The sequence below is a fragment of the Theropithecus gelada genome, chromosome 7b (assembly GCF_003255815.1).
Source record: "Theropithecus gelada isolate Dixy chromosome 7b, Tgel_1.0, whole genome shotgun sequence".
Taxonomy (NCBI): domain Eukaryota; kingdom Metazoa; phylum Chordata; class Mammalia; order Primates; family Cercopithecidae; genus Theropithecus; species Theropithecus gelada.
In genome coordinates, this window is record NC_037675.1 from 68,915,414 (window position 1) to 68,934,799 (window position 19,386).

At 45.3% G+C, this 19,386-nt stretch overlaps 1 protein-coding gene across 1 annotated transcript in view; it reads left to right on the plus strand.

Moving 5' to 3' along the window:
- Positions 1–250: 250 nt before the first annotated feature.
- PLEKHH1 (pleckstrin homology, MyTH4 and FERM domain containing H1) overlaps positions 251–19,386 on the plus strand; it is a 56,284-nt gene continuing 37,148 nt past the window's right edge. Inside the window, exons 1-2 of the mRNA XM_025391553.1 lie at positions 251–454; positions 8,785–8,944. Of these exons, the coding sequence (XP_025247338.1) occupies positions 8,819–8,944 (126 nt within the window). The 5' untranslated portion in view covers positions 251–454; positions 8,785–8,818. The remainder of the gene's footprint in view (positions 455–8,784; positions 8,945–19,386) is intronic.

Below are 19,386 nucleotides of genomic sequence, written 5' to 3' on the forward strand. Positions count from 1 at the left end.
GGCCTCCTCAGAGAGCTCGGGGCCGCCGCCCGGGACACCCCGCCGCCCTCCCCGCCGCCCCAGGGACTAGCCCAGCGGTGCGGAGAGGTGGGAGGCTGGAGCCTGCTGAGGTCATTTCCTGTGCCTCTCCGCGAGCTGCCTGGAGAGCCGAGCCCAGCGCTCTGCCTTTAAGGAGCGGGCGGGGAGCCGAGGGGAGGAGGGGGCCCGGCGGAGCGTTGAACGGGGCGCCGCAAGGCATGGCCGGGCTTTGTGCAGCGAGCCCACGGGCACCCCTCCCGCTCCAGTCTCGCCCCGCCCCGCCCCGCCCCGCCCCCCGCGACCCCTGCTGCAGGAGAGCGGAGAGCCGGCAGCCGCCTGGGACTCCGGCTAGAGGGACGCAGGGTCGGCGGCGGCGGCGGCCCGAGGGCGCCCGTGTGCCCAGTGCGCGGCGGGGACGGCCGCGAGCTCGCTGGAGGTGAGCGACCTGCGCTCTTGCAGCTGTGGTGGGCTGGGGCTGCGCCGCGGGGGAGGGCGTCAGGCTGCGCGCGGGGGACTGCCCCTCCGGCCGGGAGGACGATCCTGAGCAGGTGCCTCCCTACCTGGAAGCGAGCTCCCAGCGGCGGGGAGCGCTGGAGCTCGCGTCCGGCTTGGCGACCCGGGCGCCCCTGTGGTCTAGCGCCGCGAGGCCAGGAGGAGCGTCCCCCGGGAGGACCTGGAGTTGGGGATCGGCCAGATTCAGTCGCTCCTGGGAAGGGCCCTTGGAGCGGACGTGCAGGCTGCCACCTTGCTATCGGTGCTCGCTCCCTTTCAACCCTTCCCGCACCCTTCCCCACCTCACCTTAGGTTATTTCTTCTGTGATTTCTGAGTGTTCTCTTAGGGACCTTATGGCTTAGGCTCGACTCTTAGGAGCAGGTCAGCCAAGCAGAAAAGAAAACAGGTTGGGCGCCGAATGACACAGAGCATTGTGTCCTAGGAGTCTTAGCGAGGACTCGGTCGCCAGGAACCAGGGGACTTAGTGGGGGTGGCAGAAGCGGTAAAGACCCTCATCTGGAAGCAAACTGGGATTTCTGCTTGCTAGGATATCTCCTCTATAGCTTTTACTATGAATCGACCTCATAAAACTCTTTCAAGACAGAGCCTTGGTTCAGGTAAAACACCTGAAAGACCATTTAAAAAATTAAGTAGGAGAGTTATCAGTTCCTTCATCAAACTTTTTGGACTGTCTTCTGTGTGACAGACACTGTGTATAGGGCTGGTACCATCACTTAACACTTTATAGAACATCGGTATTAGTGTTTCTGCATATTATTAACTCCATTTTCCAAAGGAGGAAACTGGGACTCTGAAAGGTTGTGATTTAGGCCAGTTGCAGTGGCTCATGCCTGTAATCCCAGCACTTTGGGAAGCCAAGGCAAGAGGAGAGCTTGATGCCAGGAGTTCGAGACCAGACTGGGCAACATAGGGATACCCTGTGTCTACAAATAAATAAAAATTTAAAAATTAGCTGGGTGTGGTGGTGTGGGCCTGTAGTCCCAGCTACTTGGGAGGCTGATGATCCTGTCTCTTAAAAAAAAAAAAAGTTTGTGATTTGCTACGGTCACATAGCTAAAAAGGAAGAGCCATAACTGAAACCCAAGCCTCATAAATTCCTAACATATGGTTCAGTCCACTTCTACCACCTTCCCACAGACTGCTGAGGGGGCCTGCTCAGAGTTGGGCAATGGTGGGGTACAGCCTGTGGCCCCAAACTCATTGAAACTAACAACTAAGCTGAAAAAATGTGGACCCTCTTCTACCCTCTTCAGAAGTCATCAGCTGTAGGGAATAGCATGTTCCTCCCACTCCTGATAGAAAAAAAAAAAATCAAAAATCTGAAGAAATGTCTGGCAATTTAAAGTGTATACCACTTACCCCTAAATTCCATTTTCTGGGACTTTATTCTTCAGATATACTCTGATGTATATGAAATGGTGTACATCATTGAATATTCATTGCAGTATTGTTTACTTTAGCAAAAGATTGGAAACAATCTAGATGTCCATCAAATGTCATCTAGATGTCCATCAGATGATCTTCAATAAGATCATGTAAAAGTCACACGATAAGATACATTAAAGCTGTTACAAAGCGTGGAGAGAAAATGTGGCAGATATGTATTTTGATGCTGGAATATCTCTAAGTTATATTGTTGAGTACAGTGTGTATGGTGGGCCACCATTTTTGTGTGGGTGTGTGTATGCCACATACGTATGAATGCTTGTAGATGCTCTGAATATCTCTGAGAGAACACACAGAAACCCGTAACAGTGGTTGCCTCTGGGGAGAACTATGACTGAAGTACAGGCATGGGAAGAAGCCTTACTTTGCACTATATACCCTTTTGTTCAATGTTCTAAAATAACTTAAAAAATCATATGACTTCCTCTCCAGATCTCCAGAGTTAGATCTGGTAGTGAGCACATCTTTTTTTTTTTGACCCGGAGTCTCGCTCTGTTGCCCAGGCTGGAGTGCAGTGGTGCAATCTCAGCTCCCTACAACCTCTGCCTCCCAGGTTCAAGCAGTTTCCCTGCATCAGCCTCCCAAGTAGCTGGGATTACAGGCATGCACCACCATGCCTGGCTAATTTTTGTATTTTTAATAGAGACAGGGTTTCACCATGTTGGCCAGTCTGGTCGAACTCCTGACCTCAGGTGAGCTGCCTGCCTCAGCCTCCCAAAGTGCTGGGATTACAGGCGTGAGCCACCGTGCCCAGCCCAGTGAGCACGTCTTTGGGTCACATCTCCTCTTAGGTTCTAGATGCTATTGGTTTGCCTTTTGTTTGCGGATAACAATAACAGTCATTTATTGAGCACTTAGTGTGCACCGGGCTTTTGTAATATCTCCTTTAATTCTCAAAAAGCCCTGGCTGGGCACGGTGGCTCACACCTGTAATCCCAGCACTTTGGGAGGCCGAGGTGGGCAGATCACGAGGTCAGGAGATTGAGACCATCCTGGCTAACACGGTGAAGCCCTGTCTGTACTAAAAATACAAAATATTAGCTAGGCATGGTGGCGGGCACCTGTAGTCTCAGCTACTCCGGAGCCTGAGGCAGGAGAATGGCCTCCCAGGCAGGAGAACCTGGGAGGCGGAGCTTGTAGTGAGCCGAGATTGTGCCACTGCACTCTGGCCTGGGCGACAGAGCGAGACTCCGTATCAAAAAAAAAAAAAAAAAGAAGCCCTTCATGATGTGATATATGAAATGGCCATTTTGAAGGCCGGAAAATGGTTAAATGTTGATGGTTTCATATGGTTCAACCAAATATTATTGTCCTCCTGCCCTCAATTTCAAAATGGAACTGAGTCTCAAAGAAGTTAAGCAAATGGCTTAAGGCCCCAGGATTATTTAGTGCCTGAGCTCATATTCAAACCCAGGCCTGTCAGTGCCAGAGCATGGGATCTTAGGTACTAAGCTGTTTCTCTTTGCTGTTTTTGTTCTCAAGGAATGTTGGACCTGGTTGTCCTGACCCCTTCTTTTGGTATCAAGGTTCCTGCAGCCTAGGACATGCTCACCTTTTCTGTCTCCCCAGACATTGTGTGGAATATCATGTAGGCACCCAGCAGTGGTCAAATGGATGTTGTTAGCTTGATCAGATGACAATTCTGAGATCAGAGGAAGTTGTCCCTGTGTCCGCTCATACCCTTCTCCCAGCCTCATCCCCAGAAAGCGGACACAAAACTGTTTCTTTCCCACAATTGACAGGTAGTCAGCCTAGTCTGGCAGAGCACTTTTAGGAGACAGTAGCCTGTCACTAGCAAGTGGAAGTCATACAGATACTCATACTCACACTCAGGGAATGAACCATAGTGAGGTAACATGAGAGAGCCCAGTGGAAATTGTGCATATAACAGAAGCTCCGTTGCCTTCCAATGCCTCCTGCATCCTCCACAAGATAGAGGCAATGAGCTATTTTGAGGCCTGTGGTGACCTCTGACCTCTTTCTTTTAGGCTCCTGTATTGATTAGCTACCTTTGCAGGGAGCTACCAGGATATTCAGGCTGTAGACTTGAGCCTTAAAAGCCACAATATCTTTATTCATCTTTATATCCCCAATCTTGCACACAGGAATCACTTAAAAGTTGTTTGAATTAAACTTACTCTTAGGGTTGGGAGCAGTGGCTTTTGCCTATAATCCCAGCACTTTGGGAGGCCAAGGCAGGTGGATCACCTGAGGTCAGGAGTTTGACCAGACTGGCCAACATGGCGAAACCCTGTCTCTACTAAAAATACAAAAATTAGCCAGTGTGGTGGCATCTGCCTGTAATCCCAGCTACTCAGGAGGCTGAGGCAGGGGAATTGCTTGAACCCAGGAGGCGGAGGTTGCAGTGAGCTGAGATTGCACCACTGCACAGTCTGCCTAGGTGACAGAGCGAGACTCCGTCTCAAAAAATAAATAAATAAAATAAAATAAACTTAATCTTAGGCCAGGCGCAGTGGCTTAACACACTTTAGAAGGATGAGGCAGGTGGATCACTTGAGCCCAGGAGTTCAAGACCAGCCTGGGCACCATGGTGAAACCCTGTCTTTACAAAAAATATGAAAATTAGCCAAGCATGGTAGTGCACGCCTGTAGTCGCAGCTACTTGGGATACTGAGGTGGGAGGGTCACCTGAGCTTGGGAAAGTTGCAGCTTCAGTGAACCATGATTGTGCCACTGCACTCCAGCTTGGGCAACAGAGTGAGACCCTGTCTCAAAAGAAAAAGAAAAAAAAAAGTAATCTTTGCATTTTATCAGTTTCTGGTCAAATCCTCAAACTTGTCAGAGAGATCCCAGGTCAAATTTATGTTTTCTCTGATATAGGCTCTGAGTCTACAGTCACCTAATGACTCCCTGTGCCACCTTCCCACCCATCCTACTCCCAGCCCCTGCCTCTGAGGCATATCCCCACTGACTGCTGTGGCATTTCAGTTCTGGGTATTGGAGGATTCAGGGTATGCCAAAGCAGGTATCAAGACTATGGCAGTTTTCTGACTCACGTGCCAAGCAGTTTAGCAGGCTGGGTGCCAGCAGAATCAAGAAAACTATGAGTTTCACAAGACTGGCCAAGAGCTGGTCATAATTTTAGCTGGGTATTGGGGACATAGGGACTTATTGTACTATTCTCCCTATTTCTAATGTGTGATAGAGCATTCCAGAATAAAAATAGAAAAAAAAAATTGAGCTGAGTTTTGTTCCCAGCTCACTTCTCCTCTCTCATTTCCCCATTTATTTTTGCCATTAATGTATTTATGTTAGTGTGAGATTAGTATGAGATATCTGCTACCACTACTGAAGCATCATCATGGGAAGAGGACAGTTGTAGATGTTAGGAGATCAGGATTCTTGGCCCAGTTCTGCTACGCCTTAGCTCTATGCAAGGCTCTAAGCAAGTCACAGATGTGATGAGTTTTCTCATCTGTTCATTGTCACTAATTGTGCTTGTCCTCCATCTCAGGGATAAAGAGAGAAATAACACACGCGTCGCAATGCTTTGACAAGTTACAAACTCTACTGCACATGTAAGGTATTCATTTTTGCTCATCCTTGTGCATTTTTATGGGAGGTATAAGTGCAAGGTGACTTAGCAGGTGAGACTCAGCTTACTGGTATCTCCCTTATTTTATAGCTGTTGCTCAGACCACCTGCTTCTGTCGGAAGAGCCTCTGGGCCTTGGGTTTGGCAGCAGGCACCTTGCTCCTGATCTATTTCAAAACCTCTCTGCTCTCCTCACATGCCGAGGCAAGCCAAGCACGAGTCCCAACCTCCTCAGCAACTTGCCAGGGAGAGGATTAACCACACCACTTGATCAGTTCAGAACGATGATGTCATGGAGATGCTTGATTGGGGAAGGCATTCCCCAAACTAGGTATAATCTCAGATATAAGGGCTAGGCAGACACCAGTGACATATTTCCAAAGTACTTGGAGATTTTGATGATTTGGGTTTTCACTCTCCCAATAGAATCTAAGCAGCAGCTTTGACAATCAGTAAGAGGGAATCAATATTATTCACACTCTTTCAACTACACAAAAGGATTACGTTTCCCTTGCCCCTTGCTTTTTTGCTTTTACTGTTATTTCTTAGCCCTGAACTGAGTTGCAAGACTCCCAGGTCCTAGTCTCAGATCTGCTATTTTTCCTATTTATACAAGGAAAAGCAAAATCCCAGTAAAGGACAAGGAAAAATCAAACATGAAGCCTCCCAGCCTTCTCTGAGAGCCTTACAAGGTTCTGTTTTGTCTTTTCAGCTGTGATCTTAGCTCAGAGAAGGTCATGTTTTGTTTTTGTCTTTTGTCTTCCTGCCGTTCCAGTTGGTCCTAGTCTTTTGAGATGGGGATTGCTGGGAAGTCACAATGTAGGGATTGTTTAGATGACAGGGCTGGGAAAGCAGCGCTGAAGTCATGTGTTCTGAGGAGCCAAGAACCGAGCTCACTTGGTCCATCAGTGGTTTAATTGTTGGGTCCTTCTCTGCAGGTCTTATTTTTTAGATGAAAAGTCAGGACACATGGTAAGTGTCAGTGCTTGGGGAGATTACGGTGTCAGAATATTTGAGCCCAAGATGTCTTGGAAAATCTGGGATATAGGTTAATCCTTGTGCTAAGACTTCTGAAAGATCCTGGAAATGATTTCTGCCATTACCAAGTCTACCACACTCTTTGTGAAATTGGAATTCTTTTTATTTTTTGGATGGATAAAGAGCACAGAGTGGCAATGATCAAGGAATTTGGAGCGAATCCCAGCTCCTCCACTAACTAGCTGTACAATTATCTGTAAATTACTTAGCTTCTCTGTTCCTCAATGTCCTCATGTGTGTGTGGAAAACGGTGCTTACCTATTGTTTCACAGGTTGTTGTAAGGATTAAAGAGGCCACACATGCCTGGCATACAATAAAGACTCAATAAACAATAGCTACTTGTAGTGTATGATGGGAGAAAGATACAAATGAAGGTCACATGCGAGGGGAGAAGCACTATTGGTGATTAGCCCACCAAAGAGAGGCTAACTTTGTACTGTGGTAGTATCTGGCAACAGTACAGGAGGTGGCTGGATTTTCTGAGGCCATGTGGCTCCTGAGGAAGGAAAAGGGGATTTTTGAAAAGCAACAAATTTTTATTATGGAAAATTCCAGGCATATATTAAAGTAGAGAGATCATATAAAGAACTTCCATATACCCATCAGCCAGCTTCAAAAATTATCAACATTTTACTAATCCTGTTTCGTATATCTCCTCCCCTACTTACCTCTTACCATGAAGTATTTTAAAACAAATCCCAGATATTATATTATTTCACCTGTATATCATAAAAATTTCTAACAGATGACATTTAAAAATATCGGCTGGGTGCGGTGGCTAACACCTGTAATCCCAGCACTTTGAGAGGCTGAGGCAGGAGGATTACTTGAGGCCAGGAGTTCAAGACCAGCCTGGCCAACATAGTGAATCCCCATCTCTACTAAAAATATAAAAAATTAGCCAGGCTTGGTGGTGCACATCTGTAATCCAGCTACTCAGGAGACTGAGTCATGATAATCACTTGAAGCCAGGAGGCAGAGGTTGTAGTGAGCCAAGATTGTGCCACTGCACTCCAGCGTGGCTGACAGAGTGAGACTCTCCCTAAAAAAAAAAAAAAAGAAAGAAAAAAAAACCCTAAAAAATTAACAATTATTCCTTAAAATCGTTGAGTACTAGGGTGACCATGTGTCATGGTTTGGGACAGACCAAATTTATACTTTGTGGCAAGCATCATTCATCATAATGCCCTAGAAGGGGGATTTGAAAGATCCTGATGATGCATGTGTCTCCCAGGCATTCTCTCCTGCTCGCCCTGCCTGTATCCCTCTCTCATGCACACTCATGCATCCTTCTTCCTTTTCTCATCCTCCATCCAGTGTTTTTTCTCTAAATATGTCCACAAGGCATCTGGGTGGATTCCCCTGGCTGGACATACTATAGGTGTCTACTTGATTTGTTCTGAATTTGTACAAATTTTTTTCCCAAAGACTTGTGGCTTTCTCCTGAGATTGCAGCAAAATATCTAGCGGTTTTCTGGTTTGCATCTTAGAACCTGAAGGAAATAGTGAGAATCTATTCCAAAGTGGGATGGATGATTCGATGATAACAATGAACACAATTGTCAAGGACATTCAAAGCATTATATTTTATTTTCATTTTTTTCTCATCTAACATCTTATATAAATGAAATAGAATAAGAAATAAACTGGGAACCGGGGTTCTGCCTCTAATTAGCGATGTGACCTTGGATGCATCTGTTACCCACTTTAAGCCTTCCCTAAACACATCCCTCCCACTTTTCCCAGCTCCCATTCCCATTTATCTGCATGTCACTTGGCAACTATGACTACACTGTAATTAGATTTTCCTAAGAGTTCCTTGAAAAACCCAAAGACAAGGAATTTCTCTTAGTTCTGTTTTCATCTCCAGTGCAGAGCACAGGGTCAGGCACATAAATAGCTATTTAATGGATAAGTTTGTTGTGTGGATAATTGAAAAACAAATGAGCCCTACTTTTCACTTCTGTCCAAATGAGACTAGGTTCTCCTTATGGTTTCTCAGGTTTCGCGGTTTCCTGAGGCTCTCAGCTAACTTACAATGGAGCGGGACATACTGAGCTGAGGAAGGCAGGGAGGGGCCCTGGGGATCAGTGACCGATTCTCTTCCCCAGCCCTGTTTTGTCTGTCCTTTGGTCCCCTCCCATTCTTTCCCCACAGAACTCTTCCTCACACGCTTATTTATCTTTTCCTCTTTCTGCATGCTGGTTCTTAGGGCTCCCCGGAATAATCCAGAAGTCGATTCCATCATGGCAGAACTCAAGGTGGACGCGCGGGCCAGCGTAGACTGGCAGAAACGCTGCCTGACTCTGGAAACCCAGCTTTTCCGGTTCCGCCTACAGGCCAGCAAGATAAGGGAGCTGCTGGCTGACAAGGTGAGTCCCTCAGAGCGGGGAGCTGCCTCTCCGCACGCAGAGGTTTATGGCAGGGAGGGCCTTGTGAGAGAGGGAGAGTTGGGGAAAGTCAACTTTCAGTAAGATGCTTTTCCCCACATGCAAAATGAAACCCAAGGCAGTTTAAGACCAAACTCTGAGCAGTTTACTAAGCTGTTATCTTGCTTGCGTCTTTGCTTGCTCATAAGGCACACCAAAGACTTGCTGCCGATCTTCTCGGTCCCCCATCACTTCCGGAGTCACCTGTGGCTGCAAAGGAGAGGTTCTATTATTCCCTTAACATTTCTTTCTCAGTGTGGGGAAGGACGGTGTTTCAGGAGAAAACAGAAATCTCTATCCTTCCTCTCACCCTTTGTTAAATAAATGAGCTACAGGAGGTGGTCTGCTTTCCTGGTAACAAGGACACAGGCTTTGGAGCCAGACCTAGCTTGGCTCTGCCACTTACTGGCTATATGACCCTGGGGAAGACAGGGTCTTCCCTTCACCTCTAAGACAGAAACACAAATGTCTACTTCTAAGAGTTATTTTGATAATTAGATCAGATCACATATGTAAAGGTCCTGACATAGAATAGGTCTTAAATGAGAATAATTATTTTATTTACAGGTTTGGGTGGGCTGGTCTGGGAAACTGACCACCTTTCCTAATGTTTCTGTGGGAAGACAACATTCTATTTTATTTTATTTTATTTTATTTTATTTTATTTATTTATTTATTTCTTGAGATGGAGTTTCGCTCTTGTTGCCCAGGCTGGAGTGCAATGGCGCCATCTCAGCTCACTGCAACTTCCGCCTCCTGGGTTCAAGCTATTCTCCCGCCTCAGCCTCCCAAGTAGCTGGGACTACAGGCATGCGCCACCATGCCTGGCTAATTTTGTGTTATTAGTAGAGATGTGGTTTCTCTATGTTGGTCAGGCTGGTCTCGAACTCCCAACCTCAGGTGATCCTCACCTCGGGTGATCACCTCGGCCTCTCAAAGTGCTGGGATTACAGACATGAGCCACTGCACTCGGCTGGAAGATACATTCTAAACTGCTAACTTTCAGAGGCATTCTGGAGCATAACCTGAATGGATGACCTGTTTTATTGATAGCTGGAGTCCAGCAGGACAAATCAGTGGCATCACCATGGCTAAGGGGAGTGGTCCTGGACTAGTCTGGACTAGAACTCTTGAACCTTGGGTCTGTTGGCATTCTTGTCTCCTAACTCAGACTTTGCAAAACAGAGATGTGCAGGGCTCCTGCCAGGTACTGCCAATAGAAGGGGATGGATATACATCAGGAAAGCGCAGCAGACCTTAGACAGTGATTCTCAAAGTGTGGTCAGAACCGTTTGGCCAGAACCACCTAGAGTGCTTGTTAAGCATGCATATTCCTGGGTCCCACCCCAGTCCTCTCAATTGAAGTCTCCTGGGGGGTTGCTAATAATCTGCATGTTTAACAAGCTCTCAGAAAATGATTCTGTACATTAAGAAGTTTGAGAACCCTGTCTTAGGCTATGGTATTGGGGGAGGGACGTGAGGGAAGGAAAGGATAAGTAGGGATTGACTCAGCCAGGCAGTCTGAGATATACCTCAGAGGGAAGAGACTTCTGTTTCTAGTAATATGGACAGCAAAATAACAAACAAACAAAAAAACCCCGCTATGAATCACCTGGAAATACTGGGTTAAATATTTAAAATATTCATGTAAATGAAGAACTGAGCACTGAAAAAAGTAAGAAACATCCTCAGTTAACAAAATGAAGAGGGGAAAGCCACAGTGGTACTCGACTCTGACAGCTGATTGAGGGGCAGGTGGCGTGTGACTGGCCTCCCTAGAGTAATGTAAGGTTTGAAGTTAAGAGTTTTAACATCTGTAGGGATAGAAACGAGGACTGGCCAGCTGGAGGCTGGAGCTGAAACAGACTTCTGCATAAAGTCAGGACTATTATTTCTTTTGATTAGTGTCGGTATGAACAAAATTTAAAAATAAAAAATGGCCAGGAATATTAAAGAACTTACCCTAAATAACAGGGTAGACAAGAAAAGGAAAATCATTCACTGGCACAGGAGATGACAACAGCTTCTCCGACTTAGTTAAGGTTCTGGGTAGGAAAACAAGAGTAGAGTCTCTCCTGAGAACCTGACGATAATACTGGTTTAATGTTAGGATTTACACTACCTGTGTGGTTTAGGAAACTCAAGCTCTGGGCCAGTGATACCCCTGGGGAGCCTGGTAGGGACAGAAACAAAACCTCTCTGGAGACACAAGACCTTAATTCAGATCACACAGGATCCACACAGAAAAAAAAAAAAAAAAAAAAGCCTTAATGAAGAGGAATATATAATCAAAAATGACTAAATACTTGAGGAAATAATCTACAGTGAATGAGTATCCACATACACAAAAAACAATTGGACTAGATCCCCAACAACTTCTAATAGTGGAACTGTTGCCAAGAGACTATAAAATAAATGAGTTCAAAAGTTTTGAAGACATAACAAAGAAATTGAAAGCATAAGACAAGAACAAGACACTACCTAAAAAGATCAGGTAGACTTGAAAACTAAATAGAACTTTTAGAAGCGAAAGTGTTTTCATTGAAATTAAAGTGTATTAATGGATAGATTAAACATCAGATTAGGCACCACGGAAGATGGACTTAATGGACAGGAAGACAGACCTAAGAAAATCTGAAAAGTTTCCAGCATGCTGCCTATAGAAATAAAGATACAGCGGCTGAGACCTGGATGTTAGAATGACAAGGTCCTATGTCTATCAAATAAGATTCCAAAAGTGGAGAAGAGAATGAAGGAAAGGCATTACTTGTGAAGAGATAGTGGCTGAAAAGTTTCCAAACTTGATGAAAGATGTGAAGCCTCAGATTCAGGAAACAGTAAGTCTAACCAGGTTAAGTTTTTAAAAATCATAGTTTGGTTAGATAATTGTTTGGCTGCTGTAAGAAACAACCTCAAATAACAATGGTGTAAACCAGGCTGATGTTTCTTTCTTTCTCATGTAACCTTCCAGACACAAGCAGTCCAGCTCTAGGGTGATATCCTCTGGATATGTGAAGATGGGTCACCTGATAGTCACATTTCAACCCCTTCCCTTTAAGTTAGTGACTCAGAGGTTTCATACCTTCCTTCTACTGATATCCCACTGGCCAGATCTTATTCACATGGTTATACCCAGCTACAAAGAAGGTTTGTACATTTCTACAAATAGAAATGTAGTCTTTATTCTAAATAAGCATGCGCTCAGCTAAAAGTTGGGGGTTCTATTCATATGAGAAAGAGAGGATAGATAATAGGGAAAAACCAGCAATCTTTAAGTCTAGACTAATAGGAGGGATAACAAATAGAAACAGAGTATACATACCTCAAACCAGTAGAGTGAGGAAATGAAAAAAGGAAAGTCTATTAAATCCAGATAGGGACAAGAAAATAATATATCAAAAAAAGGAGTAAACAGAAGGGACAAATGAAGTGGCAGAAATAAATCCAAATATATTGGTGACAAGGTGACATATATATTACAGCATTGATGTATGAAAAATTGGCAACATACTAAATATCCATCAACAGAGAGATGGATAAACATATTCAGTGTATTTGTACAGTGGAATACAACATTGCAATTAAAAATGAATCAAGTAGAACTACATTTGTAAGATCAATAAATCTCAAAAATCAGCATTGAACAAAAAACATCTGAAGGATATATACAGCATCATACAGTTTATGTACTTCTGAAAACCAAAGACAGTACTGTTTATTGTTTCTCATCCCAGATCCATGCTCATGGATTTTATATATTTGGGAATAAGCATATGATTTCAACAGAACAAAAGCTCTGCTGCTAAAAAAAAAAAAAAAAAAAAAAGTTGAAAACACTGTCTTAGATTACAACAGTTAGAACCATTTAGTGGCTAACCTGGGGGTTGCAAAGTCAAATGTTTACAGGTAAGCTAGATAAGTGAAGAGAGCCAGGTGGGTCCTGGGAGAACATGAGGCTACATGCTGAAGCCACTTATTGCCATAAGAAAATGTAACCCCAGGTTTTTTTTTACCATATACAAATGAGATAAAAATATAAAAACAGCCAAGTGTAGGATCAATGCCAGGGGGAAGGGGGTAAAATTGGAGAGAAGTACGCAGGGCTTCAACTGTGTCTGTCATGGTCCATTTCTTAAAGACAAACATCAGAAGCAGATGTGACAAAAATTAAGGGTTGACAAAGCTGAATGGTGGATATATGATTTTTTGGGATGTTTTTAGACAAAGTGACAAGTGACAGGTAGATACATGTTTTTTGTTTGTTTTGAGACAGAGTTTCTCTCTTGTTGCCCAGGCTGGAGTGCAATGGCATGATCTTGGTTCACTGCAACCTCTCCATCCCAGGTTCAAGTGATTCTCCTGCCTCAGCCTCCTGAGTAGCTGGGATTATAGGCATACACCACCACGCCCGGCTAATTTTGTGTTTTTAGTAGAGATGGGGTTTCTCCATTTTGGTCAGGCTGGTCTTGAACTCCCAACCTCAGGTGATCTGCCCGCCTCGGCCTCCCAAAGTGCTGGGATTACAGGTGTGAGCCACCACGCCCAGCCGGCAGATACTTGTTTTAAAAAATTATTCTCCTCAGGCATGGTGGTGCGTGCCTGTAGTCCCAGTGACTCAGAGGCCAAGGTGTGAGGATCGCTTGAGCCAAGGACATTGATGCTGTAGTGAGCCATGACCACACTACACTCCAGCCTGGGTGACACAGCAAAATCCTGTCTCAAAGGATATATATATATACACACACTCTACATATTTCTGTTTGCCTAAAATATTTCATAATAAATGTTTTAGAGTGCCTCTCTACCCTATTCCTCAGGGGCCAACAGAGTGACTGGAAAGCCTTAGCCACATTATAAACACCATACCTTCTTTCTCTACAGCCCCTGGAGTCTGGGTAAACTGAACTTTCATAATATCAACACCTTCTTGTCTTCAAGTCTGTCTCTGATCCTCATGTAACCAGAATGCCCTCGCATGGAAATGTTAGGGGTGAATAGTGTGATGAGTCAAGAAAGGGGAAAGGCATAGACACGGCAGGAACAACTGGGCATGTGGGAAGGAAGAGGGGAGAGACACAGATCTGGACTAGGGACCATGGGGTGGGAGACTTAAGTAAAGAAAAGAACTGGGACCTTAGCCCGACACTGGACCCCTTGGCAGGAAATCTTAAGGCCACAAACACCATGTTGGTCAATGTCAGGATTGTGTCTGTCCTCTGCAATCATCCCTAAACCAGTAAGACAGGTCCAGCAATTCATGAGATGCTTTCCCTAGCAGAGCCAAGACAAGTTATAGATCCCAGAAAGAGATGCCTTGGGTTTCTTAGGAGAGCTCCTGCTGGGGCCAAGAATCATGCCAGTTCCCACCTGCACTGGGAGAAGCCATGTCAGTTGAGTCTCTGGCCAGCCCTCTCACCTACCTGCTCCCCTACCTCTCTACACAGCTGGCCCTGGGACATTGCATGGGCAGATGACTGCAGGCTGCTCACAGCTGGCTATCCTGCAGGGTGAGCAAAGCCTGGGTGCTTCTCCGGGGAGCCATCTCTGCTTAGGATCAGACCCGCCTGTGGGCTGCGGAGGCTTGGAAGAATGCCCTTCTTCCTACCTTGACACAGCCTACTTGCACCTGACTCCTTCGTACAAAATTGTCATTGTAGTCAGGGAATAATCTGTGCTAGAAAGAATTTTTTTAAAAAAGCAGAAACACCAAGGCTCTTAGATAATCCCTCACCTAAAGGAGAGAGAGCCGGATGAAGGGAGAGGAGAGTTGAGACTGTGCCTTTGCTGTTACACCTCTGACTCTGGTGTGCTATTGCCATGGTTACCCAGCCTGCTCGAGCCACCCCATTCTGGAGCCAGGTTAGCCGTGGGTTCCCTTTCCTTCCAGTAGAGGAGGCTGAGGGAGTGGTTAATGACTTGAGATTCACATCTTGCCCTGCTCTGCTCATCATTTTCCCTTCCTGTCTTTCTTGGCCTGCTGGAGAAGCCACAAAGGCGATTCAGATCAATTTAAAAATTGATACTGTTCTGAGAGGCCACATAAATGGATATGAAAATGTGATTCTTCCTTGGACTTTTTCATTCTTGCTAAACCTGTTTCTCAGTTATCCTATCAGAAAAGTGGGAGTATAGTATCTATCCACAAAAGAGCATTGTAGGAATTATCATTATGAATTCATGGCATCAATATTAGAATACAAGGTTTTTCTTTACTCCCTATCTGCTTCTTTATGCCAAAAGGGCTTTGAGTGTATTAATACAAGAAGAAATAGGCCAGGAGTGTTGGCTCATGCCTGTAATCCCAGCACTTTGGGAGGCTGAGGCAGGCGGATCACCTGAGGTCGGGAGTTTGAGACCAGCCTGACCAACATGGAGAAACCTCGTCTCTACTAAAAATACAAAATTAGTCAGGCATGGTGGCGCACGCCTGTAATCCCAGCTACTCGGGAAGCTGAGGCAGGAGAATCGCTTGAAACCGGGAGGCGGAGGTTGTGGTGAGCAGAGATTGTACCATTGCACTTCAACTTGGGCGACAAGAGCAAAACTCCATCTCAAAAAAAAAAAAAAGAGAGAAGAAATAATGTGACAAAACATCATTCTGTTTGTAGCTTAAAAATTTCTAAATGAAGCAGCGTTTACCAAGTCCAGTTCCAGTGCAACCATGTGTACTTTCGCTGTATCCCAATTGCTTGCCAGTTTTACCAACCAAGGTTTTGGAGTATAACTCAGTTTTTGATCTACCTACCAAAAATTTGTAGCTCAGAAATTTTTCTGAGTGGATAAATGGTTCCATTCACTCCTCTTAAGCAAGAGAACAATGGATGTTGCTCCTCCCACCTCAGATGGATTATACAGAGGCAGCAGTTCAGCTTAAGTGCCAGTTTCACAACATATGGGTAGCCCAGAAAAACATATCCTAAAATATCTCATACTTTGTGACAAGGCCAGGTACCATAAAAGGAGAATACAAGGATGAGTTGGAAGTATGTTGAAGTTTGCATAAAATCATCATGGAATGGGTCTTAGCAGGTCTCTGTGCTCACAAATCTGATTTGTTTTGGGAGAAGATGCCTTCTAGGGCTTTTATTCTGTGGGGGCTGTGTGTGTGTGTGTGTGTGTGTGTAAAAGAGAGATTTTTAATTTTTTTTTTTTTTTTTTTTTTGAGACGGAGTCTGACTTTGTCACCCAGGCTGGAATGCAATGGTGTGATCTCAGCTCACTGCAACCTCCACCTCCCAGGTCCAGGAGACTCTCCTGCCTCAGCCTCCCGAGTAGCTGGGATTACAGGCACGCGCCACCACACCCCGCTAATGTTTGTATTTTTAGTAGAGACGGGGTTTCACCATGTTGGCCAGGCTGGTCTTGAACTCCTGACCTCAAGTGGTCCACCCACCTCAGCCTCCCAAAGTGCTGGGATTACAGGTGTGAGCCACTGTGCCCGACCTTAAATTATTTTTCTAACCCCCTATTTTTTTAATAAGGCTGCCCTCCTGCTCGTCATAGTATTTCTCGGGAACCATGGTATGGATGAGTTCTGTAGTGCTGGTGAACCGTTTGCGAGGAGGTGCTGATGGGGTTATGGCTCCAGGCTATATCCCTAAAGGAGTCAGCTTTGTTTTGCATTCTGTGGCCAGGCTACTGTTTCTTACAATGTGGTCTGTGGACCACCTCCTTCATCCACAGGCACTTTCTTTACAAGCACTTTCTGGAGCTATGTCTCTGACTTGCTAAAGAAAAGCTCTGTGAGCAGAGCCCAGGAATCTGCATGGTGATAAAGCCCATGTGTAATTCTTATGCCCTTGAAAGTCTCTCCTGCAACTAACCTCTGCCATGGCCTTACCTCGGACCCCATTCAGCTGTCTTTCCAGTGGATCCCTGGAGCCCCATGTGGCCCAGAGAGGTTCTGGGGTTGTGGGGTATAGTGGAGCCCACAGACAAGACTTGGAGCCCTTTCTCTTCCCAGCCCCACATTCATGTATTTTATGTATTTGGGAATAAGCATATGATTTTAATTGATCTGTTGCTAAAAAAAAAAAAAAAAAAGCTGAAAACCATTGTCTTTATATTTTTTATTTTTTGAGACAAAGTCTCACTCTGTTGTCCAGGCTGGAGTGCAGTGGCGCCATCTCGGCTCACTGCTACCTCTGCCCCTGAGGCTCAAGCAATCCTCCCACCTTAGCCTCCTGAGTAAGTGGGACCACAGGTGCACACCACCATGCCTGGCTGATTTTTGTGTTTTTAGTAGAGACAGGGTTTCAACATGTTGTCCAGGCTGGTCTCAAAGTCCTGAGCTCAAGTGATCCACCCTCCTCGGCCTCCTAAAGTACTTGGATTACAGACGTGCATCACCGCGCCTGGCCAAAACAATTGTCTTTGATAACAACAGAGTTAGAACAATTTAATGGCTAAACGGGGGGTTGCAAATTCAAATGTTTGCAGTTAATTTAGACAGATGAGACAATGAAGAGAGCGAGAGGTTCTGGGAAAATGTGAGGGGAAGGGCTGAAGCCACTTACTGCTATAGAAAATAGAAAATATAATGCTAGTGTGGCCATATCTTTTGATTTTTTAAGAGAAGGTGGAAATCAAGATGTATATGGAATCTGGATTTTTATGTGACATGTGAGATTTGGATGTGAGAGGCAGTGTAGTATAGTGGCTGACAGCACGGACTCTGGAGCCAGTCTACTTGCGTTTGAATTCTGGCTTTGAATCTTAGTAGCTGTGTGACCTTAGGCAAGTTACCTTACCTCTCTGTTTTAGCTTCCTGATCCACACAATAGGGATACTAATAGTACCTGCCTTCTGGGGTTGTTATGAAATATAAATGAGTTAACGCATGTACAGTGCTTATGACAGTGGCCCTGTTTAGCTACATAAGTGTAGCCTAAATGTCCTACGTGTATATACACACAGCCCTACACAGACCAGGTGGCCCTGTTTAGCTATATACATATAAGCTAAATGCCCACAGCACAGTGTAGGTCTTATAGGACACTCTTTAAATTAATAGTGGGCAACCTCTGGCTTAAACCCATTCTTTCTGTAGGTGAACCGTAAGTAGTCCGATCATACAATCTATCACCTAAATCTATCACTCTGGAGAGAAAGTGAAAGGGGGCTCTCTTACTAGTCATGCTGAGACAACAGGTGAGCATCACACTGTCCTGGCCAAACTGGTCTCCCTGCTCCTAAGTGCCATCTTTGTACAGGAAAAAACCAACAAGTAGCTTTTACCAATAAACTTCCGAATGCCAGGCCATGTACATGTGCTTTACGTGGGGCGGTGTGTGGAATCTTCACAGCGATCCTAGGAGGTGTCATTATTCATATTATTATTATTTATTTTTTTACTGATGAGGAAACTGAGGCACAGAGAGGTTAGGGAATTTTCTAAAACCACACTGTGGTGGAGTCAGTCAAGTTCCAGAGCCCTACCTCTTAGGTGTGCTGTTCTCTCCCGTGGGTGCAAAGCAGTGGTAATAATGTTGAACCTCTCATGCCTGTAATCCCAGCACTTGGGGAGGCTGAGGCAGGCGAATCACATGAGGCCAGGAGTTCGAGACCAGCCTGACCAGCATGGAGAAACCCCATCTCTACTAAAAATACAAAAATTAGCCAGGCATGGTAGTGCACGTCTGTAATCCCAGCTACTTGGGAGGCTGAGGCACGAGAATCGCTTGAACCTGGGAAGTGGAGATTACAGTGAGCTGAGATCGGCCACTCCAGCCTGGGATACACAACGAGATTATGTCTAAAAAAAAAAGAATGTTGAACCCTTTTCTCAAAGGGATCATTGAGACCCAGGATGGTGTGGCTCTTGGCTCAGGCCACTGCTTGGCATGGCAGGACTGTGCTGGGAGTACAGGAGAGTCCCAGGTGCTCCTGCCACAGTGGGCTGATATTTCACAGCACCTCACAGCGTGTGACAAGGAACTGCACACTTGGGGGTTAAATGCCAGATTGGTGCCAAGTGCACTTCATCAGGTTGCTGCAGCCAGTTCTAGGGCAGCTTATGAGTCTTATGTGCAGCTGGTGAAAGTAGATCCCTGTCAGCCACCTAAACCTGACACCTCCTTGGCTGGTGCGTTACCCCAGACCCACACACTGAAAGGACAGCTGAGGACATGGTCCTAGAGAACCCTGGAACAGCCAAATAAGGGTGCCCACCTATAGCACTAGCTTTGCAGAGCTCCAGGTGTGGCCCTTTAAGCAAGGGTGAAGAAGAAAGATCTGCCCTCGTGAAAAGTGTTGATGCTGGAGCTAAAGTGTTCAGACAATAGTTTCAGAGAAAAAAGAATACTCCAACATAAAAGTGAATATGAAATGCTTTGACTGTCAAGTGTCCTTGCCAGGACACAAGGACTGGGAGGGTCGGTAGTAAT